Raw genomic sequence first — 18,025 nt, 5'->3', positions numbered from 1 at the left:
AAAGTGTGTCCATGCATGTGTTCTGGTTGTTTCACCTCCAGGTAGTCGAATCCACAGTTGCTGTGGCTCTCCAAATCAAAGTTATTGAAGAAGAAAGAGATGTAACTGTTTTGTGGTGCTTTCAGGACAATGGTGCAGTCCATGTTGTGGGGGTAGATGTCAGGCCAGCCAGGACTCTTCAGGTAGCCATATTCCTGTTCATAGGTCCTGCTGCAGCCTGGAAAACACAAACAAAATCAGGACTTTTAGTAAACCAAGTTCCATAGTTAACAATCAATGCCCATTGTTTCAAAAACCTCTTGTGCTACTGTAGTTTTAGGAAAAGGAATCATCTTGGAGTCATCTTCTTTGAGTCACTTTTCTTTAGATTACCAAACCTTTCACAATGAGTTTCAGGAATTTCCCAAAATGTACTGAGAGGAAAGTTGTTAAAGTCTTGGAAAGTAAAGCTGTTTTAACTTTGGAGTGGTCCGAAAATTATTTCTTTTAGCAGCAAGTGATTTTCCTTACATTTTGTTTTGATATACCAAACTTTCTCATATTTGATTTTTATATGAACCCTAAAGTATTTATTACAACAAAAATAGATTTGCAATAAGTAATAAGTATGTTAACTACAGGTACTCACCAGCAATCTGTTGCGTGAAACTCAAGCCATTTCCAGTCATGAAGTTGTCAGATTTGAAGTTAACGAGGACTGTCCTGCCATAGCTGTAGAAATCAAGAGGATGCCCATCTGATGCACAGATCTTATATGACTGGCCGTAATCTCCCTGTAACACGAGAAAAATGTGAGCGACCTCGATCAGAATACAGTTAATATTTACAATACTGCTCATTTTGTCTAATACTTTGTTAACCCCAATCTTTAGAATTCATTTCCTGTTTTATTTTGTATTCTTCTTCCCTCATGTTGTTTTTAACCCTGTGTATTTTCTGTTCATATTCCTGGTGTAAGTTTCTAGTGCTTCCTGTTTCATTTTCTCATTTGTATCCTCTTACATTTATTTTCCCTGTGTGTGCATTTCCCCTGGTGTTGTCTGTATGGTGTTGGCCATTTTATTTTGTAGTTCTTGTCCCCAGTGTTTCTTTTCTTACTCCCCTTTGTCTGTTTTCCCCTTTATTTTTGATTGTTTTCACCTGTGTCATTTGTCTCACCTCTGTTTGATTGCCCACTGAATTTATTCTCTTGAGTGTATTCTGATTGTCCCTCCTATCCCCTTTCACATTCACTTTTATCCCTGGGAAAATATCATGAGGTCAAGGAAAGATGTTTGGAGAATTCATACAGGACTAAGGGAAAAGTGACCGTGTTGCTCTGTGAATCCGATGAAGAATATAGGCTACCAGGCTACAAGTAACAACTGAAAACAAATGGTTGTCACATGGAGAATGGTTGCATTTATGCAATATACATCATGTTTTGTACATTCAAATGTGGAACTGCACAAAGCATTCTCCAGAGAATCAAATATGTTAATAAGAGCTCATATACCTCATTGTTAGTCTTTGTGAACTATCAGATGCGAGAGTCCCTTTATATCAGCGGTCAGCAGGTGAATTAAATTAAGCTGACCTGGCAGAGAGAGACGCCTGTTTCACCGAGGAAATCACACCATTTATTGATTTATCAACCAGCTCCTCAAAAACAATCACCATCACTTCTTTAAAAACATCTGCATCAGTGAATGGTTTGTTGTGCCAGGTGAGAACCCACGCTGCTTTGTCACTTTTTGCTGTGCTATGAATGGATCAAACCAGGACCTTGCTGCTGTGCGCATATCCAGCTGTAAGTTTCTGCTTGCGCGCCTCTGTCTGGAGGGGATAAACTTCTCTGATGTTTCCACTCTTCTTTGTCCGTCCTACCTTCATGATCAACTTTTCTTTTCATTGCTTTTGACAGTGACACTTTTTCTTTCTAGCTTGCAATCTCTAACTGTCTCACACAACATTATCTCAGCATAAAAACAGATCAGGATGTCACGTAAGAATAGGCAGCATGATTAAGTGATTAAAGACAGCAGCGTTATTATTGCCAGGTCTGTTCCATAATGCAGACAGTTTGGATCCAAATCAGTAACATGGTAATAACAGCCTGTAGCTAAATATTTTCTGAATTTTTTTTATTTAATTTTTTAATTATTTATTTTTTGAAGTGCCATTTTGGATAAATGGGTTTAAGGTAGAAATGGGTTAAATCTGCCATCTGTATTTGGTAATATATTTACATTAAGCAATTTGCAGTTACAGAGTCATCAGGGTACTGTAAGTTTTCTTTCTATATTAAATAACTCTGGGGTCCAGTCCCCATCTGAACTCACCACAGGCCAGTCCTTTATCTCCAGGTAGTTGTATGAGCAGCTCTGGCTGGGCTGGAGGACAAACGTTGGGAATGATAGTTTGACAGTCTCCTGTGCAGGAGCATCGATTATCCAGCGACAGGAGGTTTGAGGGGGATAGGCACTGGGGAAACCTGGTGATGTCAGGGTCTCGACGGTGGTTGTGGCATTCATAGTCCCGCCACAAATCACTGAAGAAAAGGTAGAAAAAACAAGAGGTTAGAAAAATGCATCAAAGTAAAAGAATTATTTAAAATGATATTTAACTAAAAGTTATACATGATGTAGCGTACAGTATAAAATCATGAACAGTTACTAATTTCTGATGTAACTAGGGTTAAAGTTATATAATTAACAAGGAGTTCCAAACAAACTGTTTGGACCTACAGTATATGGGTGGGGATGTTATATGGCAGGAAGCCTGAGATCTCACTCCTTTTGTTTTGTTCCTCTGTAGGTCAATCACCTTATGATCTTTGCGCTTTTCTCCATAAAAGATCTGCAGCGAGCTCTTCCTGTCAGTCTTACTGTTGAACATTGTGCTGAAAGGTTTGTGGTGAGGTTGAACGAGGTAAGTTGGGATACCCTAAACCTTATGAACATGATGAGTTGAATTTGCTAGAAACATGAGGTAAGTGTGGCCACATACTGTATTTTTCTTTTATGAGAGTTTCGAGAAAAGTAGGTCAGGTTTTTGTTTGGGTTTCAGTTTAGAGAATAGTTGGGTCCTGTTTTGTTTTGTTTTGTTGAGTTTGTTTTTTTGTTTTTTTTGGCACAACCACCTTGTCCAATCTTCAACACCTTGTTTTTGATTCAGTTTTTGTTGTTGTAAAATAAACCTTTTTCATGATTGGTTGTCTGTTACTACTCTGCCGTTACCAGGGACGTATACTAACTAACAAGTTATGGCTTGCCTTTCCTGTACAATTTCTAAGGACTTAGTTAAACTTCAAATGAATCCTGCACAAAGAGTTACTAAAAGAGAATAGCACCTGTTCGTTAAATACTTATGCTATACATGCCACCTTGCTCAACCCTCCATTGTAAATCTTCTGGACAGAATGTATGTCATTATTTACACACCTTCAAAAATCCCTATCAACGTTTGAGCTACCTCAAAAATAGACCATCATGATCAGCTGAACAATCCCAACAGAGTCGAGACAAATTTAAATGATTTCTATAGCATACTTTGTTGAGCATACAGTGCTCAGAGAACATGAGCACGTTCTGTGTATAAACAATTCGGAATAACACAAAAAAGAAACAATATTTCGGTACTCCAATATGGATCATTATATGAATGCTTAGTAAAGAGGCTAACTTCAAAAATAGAGTTATGTGTTTCAAAGTTAGCTTTGTCACAGTAAAGTACATTTGAGCCACATGTTTGGATGCTGTGTGAATTTCAACACCATCATTTGGTGGGTTAGTGTTTATTTTCAGTGAGCTATCTGGTGTGTTTGTTTTCAGGTTAAAATAAAGCTTAGCGTAATGGAGAAAGTTAAGAAAAAGTCTTACGTGGCATAGCTCTGTAGGTGGCATTGAAGCCTTGTCTCTGGACTGAGCTATCAGTGACAAAGTGGATGGTCAGGAAGTTTCCAGCTGACACAAAATTTGAAGGAATGGTGCTTCCACAAAATGTCCCAAACAGAGGGAAATTGGTGTTTTCGCCATCATACACCTGAGTTCAAAAACATACAAAACCATTAAGAGACATTTAAAGAAAATAGAATACATTATGTCATAGCACTAATGTCCTTAATCTAAAAATAAGTTTCATTTAACAAGATTTTATGGGGGCCGTGTGAGGCCTCCGGTGTCGTCTCCTTTAGGTGAAGTATACTGAAGACGCGTTGCTCGTTCATAAATTTGTCAATGGGCACCATTCTGGCCAAAAACGGATATTATATATTATTATTACATTTTTTAGTTTATGTTACAAGTAAGAAAAACCTTTGAAATTCAGAATCTCTTTTACAAGAGTGCCCCAAAGCAGAACATTTGACCAAAGTTACAAACTTTGGTCAAACACTTACAAATGATAAAAAAACCAGGTCTGCTTCATATCCGTGGTTAAAGAGCAGCTAGTCGTTAGTCATTAATCTTCCTCAAACACCTTCAATCTACTCTTCAAATGATGTCAAGTGACCAGCGTCCCCAGACCCAAATCCTCCTGCAGCTGATTCTAAGTTGATGATTGTGTTTGAGAGTTCAATGCAGGCCAGCCAACTTGAGCTTACAGCACACGTTATCTGGGAACTTCAATGCTTCTGGTAGAACAGCATGTCACTCAGGCAAAACACTGATGTAAAGACTAGATGTTTTAAAGCATAGCTCAACATTGTATAATAGTCAATGTTCAGTTGGACTATGTTAATATCACAATACATTTACTATATATTTCCTCATAAAAGTTGAAATGGCTGTGGGTTAATTACTTTGACATAGTCGTAGCGGCAAGTAGAAGAGCTCTCAAGAGCGAAGGACGTGAAGGTCAGATTGATAACCCTGTTTACTGGCATATCAATGGTCCACACGCAGTCCATCCTCGGTTCATAAATCCCATCAAGGTTTGGATCTGGAGAACCGAACATGCCCATGGGCATGGACAGATACCCACCACATCCCTGTGCTGGACCTACAAGTAAGTCAGACGCACAAAGTTATTTACTTTTAAAATCCATTAGGCTGCTATGCAAACTATTATTCTGGCCACCATTGCTACTATTTTTTCAGGGTCGATTGGGAAAACAAAACAATGTAGAATTGCATGTCAGTCTCTTACAATACTGTAATCATTATGCACGGTAATTCTGCATTAAAGCAGTTTTTACAAATAACTAACACATGCAACTCCAGAAACAATGAAAAACGATTGCAGATGTTTTTTTTGGTATTTATGTTTTTGACTATTTATCATTAATGTACTTGCAGCATGTGTGATGTAAGTTGGCTGCTTCTCCTTTTTTTATTTATAGGGTGTTTACATCATTGCATACATTTTGGACTTTTGCATATGATGTCATTTGTTTCGGCCATTGCAGGTTTTGTGTGCTTGTAGGCCAACTGTAATTCTGACACCGTTGAGATGTAGGGCGCAGTGAACCAAGATTTGTCAGACATGGAAAATGAAAAGTCTTAATCATAGTGACTGGGCTCAGCACACAGGTGATGCCTACTGTGTGCTTTGGTAAACTTTGACTAACTGAGATGGAGAGATGGTCACGATGAAAATCTCTATTTTAAAACATAGCGACACAAAGATTTTTTTGCTATTTTATCTTAAATTCTGGTTTTAAACACAGTTACATTCAACTACCTAGTGTCTCAGAGTACACAGCCCTCCAGCCAATCCCATTCACAGAGGCATCAGTGCGAAAGATGATGAACAACTGATTGGTGGTGGAGCGCAGATTTGGTGGCAGCGCTGTACCACAAAATTTCCCAAGCAAAGGTGCCAAGGAGTCTTGTCCATCATATACTGCCACATAGTCATAACGACAGGAAGAAGATGCCTCCAGGTGAAAGGTGTTAAACCTGTAAACACAAATAGACTTAAAGAAGAGACTAATAAACGTGAAATAAGCTTTAGAGCTCTTTCATACAGAACTACTGATTCACAGTCACATATCTACTCAGCACTAGAAGGACAAGAACCCCTGTTGAAACTATGGCTCAATGAACTTAAGTAAACAATCATCCTGTAAATGTCAGCTGGGGAAAACATGGTTATATAGCATATAACCATATGTTAATGTACAGTGTATCAAGACAGTAATGATTTGGAGCCGCTGCCAACCAGTTTCAGAGGATTTTTTTTGGTAGAAAGGACAATGTTTTGAAAAATATTGAATGACATTTTTATGAATTCAAGAGGTTCGTGATTGATTAAATTAATACATTTAACATGACATTAATTCTAAACAGCAGGGATAAACTTTATAAAACTATAACTGCTGCCTTGATTAGTTCAGTTCAGCAAAAGAGAAAGGTTGATTGAAAACAAAAAGGGTGACATAAAACAGTGGGTATTTCAAAATGGATTTTTCTTAAGTCTTACTTGATTTTAACAAGCAGCCTTATTTTACCAGAGCTAAATGACTTAACCACAGGTGCAGAGCTGCACTGAGCGCTCTCATCCTGACAGAGTTCAGTTCTGTCCACATTTCTTACCAGATTCTCTTAAAGTCTTGACGGTTATGATGCACATTTCAAAGCTTTCTTTGTGGAGTGAGGCACAACGTGCAGCTCATCCAGATAAAAAACACTCTTGTATCTGTCCTTCCTCCTTATAGCTAAAAGTGTAATGAAGTTGATGCAGCTATCGCAGTCTTACTTGAGGTCCACAACCGTGTTTGGTTTAACCATGATGTGGTAGGTACAGTTGATGTTGTGATGGTAGTTTACTGTGGAGAGGGCAGGGCTGCTGACTGTACCCATTGTGCTGTTGAAGAAACCACCACATGCTGAAGACACAGACACACACACACACACACACACACACACACACACACACAAACACACACACATGCACAAACAAACACACACACATACACGTACACACATGCATGCACAGACACGTAACAAGTAAGTCATACAGTATATTTACACGTGGAGTTACTCAATTTGACAATAAAAGCAAGATTGATTCTTTAATTCACATTTTCCCATTCAACATGGCTTGAAAGGCCAAATTTTATGCAAAGGCTAAACTTCTATGTGCAACTTTACCATTATATTTTATTAATTGTGGTTTAAATTCAAATATTTAACCCTGTGCACATTGTTTTGTAAACTATCTTTGATGTGCGCAGAGTAAATGCCAAAAGTAACGTCAAATAAATGGAATGAATAATATTTCTTGCTGAATAAATCACCACAAAAAAGAAAAACGAATGATAATAGAAACGTAAGTTAAATGTACTGCCTTTGTTCCCATACATCAAAAAACTGTTTCTGGTGATGCAGTAATGAAAATTCTCAACATTTTTATGCTGCTTATGTTCACGGGCAAATTTTTGATGGCTATAAAAGTCAATTATATTAACCCATCTGTACTTACGGATGGCTGTGTATTGTGCGAGGAAGCCCCTGTGAGTGACCACAGAGTCAGAGTAGAAGTTAATTAACATGGGGCCAAAGGAGACAAATGGCCCTGGAATACTGGTACCGCACAAAGTGGCAATAGGAGGACCACCAGATGCCATGCTGTAGATCTTTAGGCCATCATACAGACAAGTAGAGTGTGCTAGAAAACAGACAAGAAGGCCAAAAACTCAGCTAATAGCTTATGTTTGGTTACCAAATAAAAAACACGGTACAACACAAAGTTGGTGGTCATGAAGTAGAAACGCTGTGATGTCATCTAAGGCACAGAGCAAGTGAACAGGCATACCTTTGTTTTTACAAAACATTTACTTACAAAACAGAGATTGTGATCATAGTATGTTTCTTAAACTGCATGAAAAGTTGGATTAGTCTGTTAATTGCTGTCAAATCAACAGGAATTCACAGTCAACACAGAGAACTGCCTGTAACTGCCAGGAGTGGCCATAGATTAACAGTTTACACTACTAATAGTACACTTGCCTTCTAGTTGAAAAGTCTGAAAGGTGAGGACAACCACAGTTTTCTCTCCAGCATTTATAATGTAGTTGCAGTTGGAATTGCCGGGGTAGTCAGCTGGATAATTTGGGGAAACCACCCGGCCACTTGAAGCTGTGAAGTTTGCGCCGCATCCTGATGAACAACAGACATTTCACTTTCTTTGGAGTTTTGTTTTGTTGGTAACTGTGTGTCTTTATCCAACACCAACGATTCTCAGTCAAGAAATAGCTTGGCTGAGAATCATTTACTACATGACAGCTGTGATTAAGAGATTTCTTTATGTATGAACAATGCAAACAAATACAGTCTTTCTTTGGAACAATTCACTCTGCATTTTCAATCAGTTTGGTTCTTACTGGTGATGAAGGAGGCTGAAAACCCTTTGCCCTGGACTCCAGCAGCCTGGAATCGACTTGTAATGGTATTATATGGAGCAATGATTGGGGCTGGGGCCACCGAGCCGCAGTGGGTTGCCAGCAGAGCCTCAGTATTTTGGGTCTGACCAGACCATACCTACAAGAAAATGCAAACTGGTTCATCTGTAGCCAAATGGAAATCTGTTTCTAAAAGAGAGTTCAGGCAACTTTGTATATGGCTTAGTTAAACAACATTAAATAACAACATAGCTTTATGGCATCACAATTCCAAAACAAAAGGCAAATTCTACTTAAAATAGTTGAATAAACTGCTAAGTGTCACTGTGATGCCTTGCACCAATGATACAATTTGAAAGGCTATCTTGCATATCAAAAATGAGTACCATTAAGTTACCACACAGACTGGATTACTTATCATTTGTTTAGGGACATAATCTTTTAGCGTTTGCACGCTCGCATCTGTTTCTGAAATGTTTGCTACTGTGGTTGGTACGAGGCGGTAGCTGTGACAGCTGTTCATCACTGATTTAGTTCCATACAATATTCCCTCCCAAACTAATTCACGTAAATGCCCTTTGAACTTTCCAAGACACATGAACAAACCAACCTTGATGTGGATTTTTTGAGCATATATTTCAAACAATCTTTGTATTCTAGAGGGTTTTTTTGGTGTGATTAGAAAGATTATGGCTTAATTGCTTTAGTATCATCAATAACTTACGATCTGGTGTGGCAAAAACATTTTTTCAAACAACGTTTTCAAACATTTGAATGTGTGTCTCCTGTGATTTAATGCTACCTTGATAAAACTGCTCTGGCAGGTCCCAGTGCTGTCTGGAATCTCAAAATCACTGTTGAAGCTCATTTCCAGGTGGTTTCCCTCATGGGCAATGATCCGCCAAGAGCACTCCACATTGGCAGGGAAGTTCTGGGGATAGTTTGGAGACTTGATTGTTCCTGTATCAGCATGGATCACCCCTCCACAGCCTGTATGAAAAACAGAAAAAATGTGACCACACTGAAAGTGATGATAATATAAAAGACCTCAACCTCCTTCACGGAGGTCCTGCTTTGAATTAAAATGACTCGTCCACAAAAGAGAATACAATGTTCATGTTCATTAAGATAGTGTAAACCTACCTGAAGAATCAGAAGACCAGGAGGCCATAAAGCCTCCCCTTGACACACTGTGGTCTGCTAGGAAGACGATAGCAAGCTTGTTAGATCCTGACTGGATGGTTCCTGGAGATGTTGTCCCACAGTACTGGCCAATAATGGGGGAGCCGGGGGATCCGCCATTGAAGATTGTGACAGAGTCCCAGCTACATTTAGAGTGCTCCTCCACATTAAAATAGCTGAAAGTTATCTGCAGTGAGACAAAAGATATGGAAAGGAATTTTTTTCTATATTTCTCAGATGCTACAAACCTCTGGCTACTAAGAGGAAAAAAACCTCAACTGGAATTAACAGCTACACTTAAATTCTTTGTATTTCGCACTCATAAGAATGTGAGGATACTAATAATCCGACTGAGGCCATCAAAGTATGTCCATATACTGAAAAGATCTTGTAAGCCCAAATTAGAGCTCCAATCATAGTATCACTCTGCTTTTGCAATGTAAAGCTCACATTACTCACAGTGACGATTTGTGTAATAAAAGCTCACTCAATAAAATAGTTGTCTTCAGTTAGAGATGGTACAGTTCAATTTAATTATAGGTTTATGTAATTCTGTTGATAATCAGTTTGCCTCGCTGGCTAAACACCCATAAAGATGATAATCACAGAATGTAAAAAAATGTATTTGAGCCTGTTGGCTGTTATGAACTAATCAGCACTTCCTCAGCAGCTTAATAAAACAATCAATACAGAGGTTGAATATTGTAATAAGACCAAATACAGTACGTCAAAATACTTCAGACTCTCCATCACTCAATTTGTTGGATTTACAATGATGAGCTGGCTAAGGTGCCAAGTTTATAAACTCACAGTAATTGTATGGCCTGCTGGAGCCTCCAGCAGCCAAGCACAGCGACTGGGACTCGGGTAGCTGTTGGGGTAATTAGGACTGGATAACGCCCCTCCCTCTCCTGTTTGCCATCCTCCACACTCTGAAAGATGGATTGAACCCACAATTAGAGATGAGACAAACTCTTATCTCATAGTCAAGTACATTAAAAAATAGTTTATTACCAGAGAACATGTATTTGGCTTTGAAACCCAGGTCTCCCTGGGAGGCATCTGTCTGGAAATGGACCCAGAGCTCTGGGGTAAAGACCACAATTGGAACTGGTGGGATGGTCTGCCCACAAAACTTTGCCAACAGTTCACCATTAGAATCACCTGGGGGAGAAAGAAAGGAAGTCAAAAAACAAACAAAGAAAAAAAACCCAAGTATAAATCCATAAATATTTAGGGCCCAAACAACAAAAGGCCCTGTTTTGAACCCTGAGGCTCTTTATCCTTTAGCCAAATAAATAGTGTTTTTGGAGTCGTGAACATGCCCTAAAACTAACCAACCATATTCAAGCATTGTAAACATTTGCATGTGATTTGTGTTATTGCCATAAACTGAAAATAGCCCAACCCCCCTCCTTTGCTGTTGCCTTTTGGGCAAAGTAGAAGAAGACTAGAGAAATTGGTAGAAAAGGATTAAATCTACTCTCAGACACTCTGCTGTTTGCTTTGCTGGACAGATAATGGGCCTTGTTCAACTTCATTGACTGACCCAGGACCAGTTTAAGAGTCACTGACAAAAAACCCTCAGTACTATCTTCCCCCTGAAACTAACTTTCAGCAACTAAACACCTAACTTGAAAAATCATTGTAACACTTTAGACTCTGAAATCTGTGTGTAGTTACTGTTATTAGCGTATCCATGGCCAGTGCAATCTGTATGGAACTCACCTAAGCGAAACTGGAGGTAGTCTGAATCGCAGGTCTGGTGGTTCTCCAGGTGAATATCTTCTATCAGCACCACAATAGAAGAATTGATGTGATGATGGTTCCTAATTAGCCACTCACAGTTGAGGTTGTTGCTGTAGTTGGACACTAGGTACCCAGGGGAAGTGAAATTCCCACCAGCAGCATTGCTCAGTTCTCCACCACATACTGTGAAAGATGCCAACATGAACATGTGGGGTCACAAACATGGCAACAGACACGTTTACTAGCTGAAAAGACACATATGACAAACACCCAAATTACTACAACAAAGTTGGAGTTAGCATTTGTTTTTTTTATCTTAGACTTAAAATTAAACCGCAGAATAAATTCTATTATTAAAAACATCAGTTAAGCTACACATGTAGCTTATAAAGCTTAATAATGCATAACTTTAGAACTGTGGACAAATAAACTCAGTAACTGTAATATCAGTTACAAAGGGCTTAAACAATCGTCAATTTGTGTAAATGAACTGTATATCTTTAAACATAAACACAGCGCACCCTCCCTTGTCTGTTTTTCCCAGTTAGATTGACAGAAAGGGGAGAATTTTGATGAATGAGATCCTAAGATTTTTAAATAGTCAATAAGTTGCAGAGATAGTAATAAGGGTTGGGAACTGGACGGTTGAAGTGAAAGTTGGTCTGATTAGTGGAGAAATGCCAGGCCTGTTTAAGCCCAAAATGTAACAACAACCCGAAATATAGTAAAACAAACATGTAACATAACCCAATATGTAATAAGAAAAAGTTAATACATTTTGGGCTCAGCATATTGTTACATTATCGACCAGTTATTAAATTTTTTTGTTTTTTTTTTGTTTTTTTATTACTACATTTCAGGTTGTTGTTATATATTTTTATTATTATTACATTTCAGGTTATTGTTACGTTCTGCGTAGCTGTTACATTTCAGTCTCTAACAAGGCTACTTCCCGAGTACTGCTGCTTTACACCGCAGTGTTCAGGCATGTGGAAAAATGTATTTTAACCACATTTTCATCAGTAAACATTCTTGTTTTTTATAAATGTGTATAATTACTAATATTTTGATAGGTGGAGGAAACATGGATATTTTTGTGTTTGGACAGTTGGAAGATTAGTTTTACTTTTGTGTAAAGTAGCATCAAACCTGCAGGTTCCTCAGAGGAGTACGAAGCCAGAAAGCCACCGTTTGAAACAGACGAGTCTGTGCGGAAAACAACAGTCATGGTGTTGCCGGAGGAGCGCACTTCTGTGCCTTCTGGTACAGTACCACAGAATCGTTGTAGGCGGGGGGCATCGTCAGCTAACCCATTCCTTACCTAGAAGAAGAAAAAGAACATGGAAACTGGAGGGAAGAGTCTGAAGCAAGGCAGCAACAATTCCAAGAAAAGGTCTTCCATTTAAGTAATTCAGTAAGTTTTTTTTTTGTTGATAAACTGTGGAACTAAACTGTACAATGACAAATTAACAGTCAATGAAAGCATCAAATAATAGTTCAGTATGAATCTTCTTGATTCAGAATGCAATATCATGGGAACAATTTGGTAAAAGACAACGTGTCACATATTTAACTTCTCTTCCCTTGCTCCATCTCAAATCTAGAGTAAATTCAAAGTCCCTTTTCTCATCAAAAGAGGCCTTAATTCTCAGACACCATTACAGTTTGAAACCCGAGAGCGTTCCCTACTCCCTAGCTGGAGTCCTGAATTCAGTCTACACAAGCAGAATAGGAGCCACAGATGTGAGCTCTGTAGCTCCTTTCCTGTGGTAAGGGGTGTTAAAGAAGAATGTGCATATCATAGAAAACCAGTATATCATCTCTGAGACAATGAAGCGGGAGCCATGCTGGCTGTGTTGTTATCTGAGCCGCGTTTACATCATGTTTACACGGATGGGTTGGCCTTGCGTTTGAAAGTAAACGGGAAGAGAGGGAGGTTGGTGGTGTGTTGCTAGGGGAGAGCGGAGGCTTCATTGCCAGGCAGCAGCTTGTTTTGGTATCATCATGTTGGAGCTCAAGGGGGACACCTACTGGACATCTATGTACTTCTGCACATTTATTTCACTCTCTGTACTTAACAAGTTCAAGCAAAAAGTTCACAGAGAGCCAGGTCAAGAACTACATTTCTGCTTGATTAAAGAACGTTTCCTTTGCCCCTAGTGCCAAATACTTAGCCTAGTGGAATTAGACCTGTATCAAAGCACTGTTGGGTATTCTAGTAATCGTTAAGGTTTCATATAATTGGTTGACCTTTATTACACAAAGCATTAACTCACCATCACTGAATAGTGTCTAACCTTGCAAATAGTCCTGGATTTTTGTAATTTCTTGTTTTTGAAACATCTGGTTATACCTGGTTTCTTGAATTAGATAAACATGACTTGATATACATTGAAACATATACTGCAGGCAGATTGGGACTCACTTCAACGTAGTCATATGAACATGAGGTACCAGAACCTTCCAGCCGCAGATCATTGATGGTGAGTGTTACCCGACGGCCAGGTAACACAACAATGTCCCAGCGACAGACTCGGCTGTGTGGGTAGAGGTTGGGATAGTTGGGAGAGGAGATAGTTCCAGAAGGAGCATTCAGCTCTCCTCCACAGGCTGTTAAAGAAGTACGCACAAAAAGAGACTTTTTCAGCAACAATATTTGCTGTGGGCCGACAACAAAGTAAACATTAATCGAAATGAGAGCAAATATGGGGCCAAATAATGTAACACACTGAAAGCGAAAGTGGGTGTGGCTTGGTCATCCTGGGGCCCAGGTGCTCTCCAATCCTTAAGAGCAGGCCCCACCTCCTCATTGTGGGAGACAGGGAGAAAGAGATCGGGAGAGGCTGTTCCCAAATGCTCCTCGTTCATTTCTAATGTGTGAATTGACTTGAGGGTATCTTTGAGAGTCTCCTCCATGACGGCCATGACAATACCAAAGTGGGAATTTGTTCTAAGTTGGTAATGCAATGTAGAGGTGTGAAAATATGCAATTAAAGTGCAAAAAGAGCAACCTGGGGGCTAATTGCTAATTAATATAGGCTATGTATTAGTTGCACAAGGGACAAAGTCCTGGAGTCTTTTAGTTTTTCTCAAAAAAGCTCTAAAACGATGACCTGAGTTGTCAAAGCTCAAACTCACTCTGAAGGAGGTGATTTGAGCAGACCAATAGAGCCTTAGCTCTCCTCAGGACCTGCTTGTTAGAAATGGTCAGAAGCCCAGTCTGACACTTCACTGGTATTTTGCTATTTCTTTTTACAAGCCTCCAAAGTCTGTTGGTATTGGTTAAATTCAGGCCTCCAAACCATGGAGCAATTAAGATGTGGTGTGTTAAATCTTCATGGGAGCCTTCACTTCAGAATGCTTTCACTACCAATGGTGCAGCCATTACACACTTTATCTATTATCCACACTCAGGGATTGCAATTAATTTGAGAAACCAGAGTCAAAGCTAATAGTTCCTTGAAGTAAACATTCTCTTTCTGCGACCTCTGGCTGATATTTAAGCTTGTGTGTACTGCAAGTGTAAATATCATGTAAATCTCTTACAACCTGAAAATGGTCTTACCTTCAACACTGGCTTCAAATGTCAGACTGAAGCCAGCTGCGTTTCCACTGGTGTCACTGACAAACCTCACGTAGGCAAAACTGTCAGATGTATCAAAGGAAGCCGGAAGGCTACTGCCACAGTGTCGGCCCAGCAGTTGTCCTACATGCACACACACACACACACACACACACACACACACACACACACACACACACACACACACACACACACACACACACACACACACACACACACACACACACACACACACACACACACACACACACACACACACACACACACACACACACACACACACACACACACACACACACACACACGCTCTTTAAAAAACATTTCTTACATGTGTGTTGTTATTTCATATACATATAAATGACACTGCCATGATGTCATTCTGCCTATGTATCAAACTCAACCAGGAAATCAAGTTCTTCCATTACTTCCCATCCTTTCTTACATTTTGGCTGTGTACAGTACACAAAAATGTTTACTGTACATAAACAGTGGGATACATGTAAGTACTACATTGTACTGTTTTGCACTTTCAATTTTCTATGATGAAAATTTTTTGAAGCGAGCTTGAACACACAGGTAATCATGTTTACTTTTCGAAAGGTAATTTGATTAAATGTACACGTAGTGATTCTGTAGTTTTCTCACCTGAAGCATTGTACTCTCTTATCTCCACATAGTCACCAGAGCAGCCTTGAGTTGTCTGCAGGCTGAAGCTCTCAAAGCTAAGGGTAAGGTAGTGTCCTGTGGGACCCTCCAGGTACCACTCACAGTTGGAACTGTCGGGATAGTTGGAGTCTGGAAAGCCAGGACTGCGGACTGTTCCCGTCTGACCAATGTATGTACCTCCACATGTTGCTGTGAGGAATTTAAGAGGCAAAATGAAAGTAGGGCCAGTGCATACCTGACATGCACTAAGCTTGTTAGACCCATTATGTCATAATGTACAGTAGATCCATATAAAAAAAAAAACCCAGACTCAGAAGTTTGAAATAATCGTTTAAATGTGATGACTGTGGTTTTCCTACCAATTGAGTATGTTGCCTTGAAGCCTTTGTGTGTGACGCTGGTGTCGGTACGAAACCTGAGCAGCATCGAGGAACCTGTTGAATGTTGGGTAGATGGTCGGGTGTTGCCACAGAGACGAGCAATCAAGTCAGCATTTAAAGTCGAGCCATCGCGCACCTCCAAGTAGTCGTACAAACAGCTGAGGAATACATCAATGATTACATATTTACATAATGTGAACATCATGATCTCAACGATATTTAACTATGCTTGATAGCTTTAGAAAATTCTTTATAAAAATTTCCCAGATATAGGTCCGGGTTTAAGGGTAGGGTTTCTTCAACTGGCCAATGAGTGCTGTGTTACAAAATGTTACAAAAATATGTGCTTTTATATAGATATATATATATACACACATATATAAAGACAAAGGAGATGATAGAAAACTTCAGAAAATGGACACATGGCAAAAAAGGCAGAATATGTTCCGTTTCTCCAAATTCTACTGTTGTTGTTCAATCTTAGAAGCAATGAGACATTTTGAATGTACCAATAAACAGGCTAAAAAAGTAGCTACAAACCTGGTAGAGGGTTCGATATAGAAATCATTCTCAAAGTCAATTTGCACAGCTTCTCCATTTGGTGCAGTTATGACCCAGATACAGTCAATGTTCTGGGGGTAGTTCTGTGGATAGTTAGGTGAAGTAATAAAGCCGGGAGGATCGTTATCGTTCAGCTCAATGAAGCCCCCACAAGCTGTGGAAACAAAGAGAGAGAGAGAGAGAGAGAGAGAGAGAGAGAGAGAGAGAGAGAGAGAGAGAGAGAGAGAGAGAGAGAGAGAGAGAGAGAGAGAGAGAGAGAGAGAGAGAGAGAGAGAGAGAGAGAGAGAGAGAGAGAGAGAGAGAGGGAGGGAGAGAGAGAGATCAACATTTATCATCATAACTCAATCAAGCCCATATTTATAAAGAACTGTTAACTTTTTTTGTAGCACACGGTTGTTTTCCTGCAAAAATAATTTAAGGAAAACCAACGTGAATGAATGATCATTAGGTGATGTCTGAGCAACAGTGAAAGTTGTAAACCCCATTCAGAGCAACACGTCACTGCACCAGAAATATCATTATTGCTTCAGAAGAATAGACAAAAACTGTAACAAAAATGTTGACAGTGCATGCACTAATCTTTCAACAGGCAATAAAGAATCTGATCGCTTATAGGATATGGTTTGAGTGCAATAGAAAGCAACAGTACTCAATGAACATGTGTGAATTGGGTCCTTGACGATTGAGATGCTTTTGTGTGCAGTAGTTAGCCATGACATCTTCAATCTAAAATAGTTTTTCCACGTCATGATTCTTTTCGTCCACAGAAAGAGAACTGAGCGAACACTCCTTGACTCCTCGAGAAGCTGAGGAAGGGAGACGTGGGAGAATTCCCATTATTTGGAAACCACACAGGATCACACAAATAACTCTACAGGATCAATCAGCAAAGATTAGCTCCCTCCTACTCTCTCTCTCTCGCTTTACTAACCTCTGGTGTCTTTTTTTTTACTGCTTATAACAACTTCAAAAAGGAATAGGAAGGAAGAAGTACACTGCAAAAGGAGTGCATGTTGTACCTTGACTGTGGGCTTCGAATGTCATTTGAAAGCCGCTGGCCTCATTTGTGGCATCAGATACAAAGTGTATGAAGAGGTGATTGTCAGTAGTTTGGAGTGGAGAGGGCGGACTCGAACCACAGAGTCTTCCCCCCAGAAGTGGAGATGAACTATCCGGGCCATTTCTGAGCTGTGGAGAGAGCAGTGAATGTATAATAATCACAACACCTCCTAAATACCAAGAGTCGATTTCATTGTCCTTCTCACTATCCTTCATTATCACCAAGGCCAATCACATCCTCTGTTTTTGTGTCATAGTGTGACGCTGTAGAAATCTGGTTTATTGTTATTTAGAACATGCCTTGTATCTCTTGTATTGTATTTGTATGTAAGCTATTCAAAGAAATTGTCTCTTCTACACAAATATAGACATATGACATTTGAAGCAGAGACGCTATAAGGTACAGCTGGAGACACAGCTCTTCAGAAGTGATGAGTGGGTTGTGAACTCTTCGCTTTTCTTGCTGCCATCTTGAGGCCATAGCTATAATCTACTTCTGATTAACGAAAACAAAACTACTTT

General features: G+C 39.4%; 1 protein-coding gene across 1 annotated transcript in view; it reads right to left on the bottom strand.

Annotated features, from left to right (window-relative positions):
• cubn (cubilin (intrinsic factor-cobalamin receptor)) overlaps positions 1-18,025 on the bottom strand; it is a gene marked incomplete at its 5' end in the record, with an annotated part of 54,538 nt that overhangs the window by 2,700 nt on the left and 33,813 nt on the right. The window contains 22 exons of the mRNA XM_079361373.1: positions 36-217; positions 629-773; positions 2,322-2,530; positions 3,861-4,023; positions 4,781-4,980; positions 5,662-5,879; positions 6,679-6,808; positions 7,405-7,590; positions 7,926-8,081; positions 8,306-8,462; positions 9,126-9,313; positions 9,467-9,692; positions 10,316-10,437; positions 10,520-10,669; positions 11,234-11,437; positions 12,404-12,575; positions 13,680-13,864; positions 14,820-14,960; positions 15,483-15,692; positions 15,863-16,041; positions 16,424-16,598; positions 17,464-17,632. Of these exons, the coding sequence (XP_079217499.1) occupies positions 36-217; positions 629-773; positions 2,322-2,530; positions 3,861-4,023; positions 4,781-4,980; positions 5,662-5,879; positions 6,679-6,808; positions 7,405-7,590; positions 7,926-8,081; positions 8,306-8,462; positions 9,126-9,313; positions 9,467-9,692; positions 10,316-10,437; positions 10,520-10,669; positions 11,234-11,437; positions 12,404-12,575; positions 13,680-13,864; positions 14,820-14,960; positions 15,483-15,692; positions 15,863-16,041; positions 16,424-16,598; positions 17,464-17,632 (3,867 nt within the window). The remainder of the gene's footprint in view (positions 1-35; positions 218-628; positions 774-2,321; positions 2,531-3,860; positions 4,024-4,780; positions 4,981-5,661; positions 5,880-6,678; positions 6,809-7,404; positions 7,591-7,925; positions 8,082-8,305; positions 8,463-9,125; positions 9,314-9,466; positions 9,693-10,315; positions 10,438-10,519; positions 10,670-11,233; positions 11,438-12,403; positions 12,576-13,679; positions 13,865-14,819; positions 14,961-15,482; positions 15,693-15,862; positions 16,042-16,423; positions 16,599-17,463; positions 17,633-18,025) is intronic.

The sequence above is a fragment of the Symphodus melops genome, assembly GCF_947650265.1.
Source record: "Symphodus melops genome assembly, chromosome: 14".
In the NCBI taxonomy this organism is placed as follows: domain Eukaryota; kingdom Metazoa; phylum Chordata; class Actinopteri; order Labriformes; family Labridae; genus Symphodus; species Symphodus melops.
Note: the sequence above shows the minus strand (reverse complement) of the source record. Positions and strands in the feature narration are given on the sequence as shown.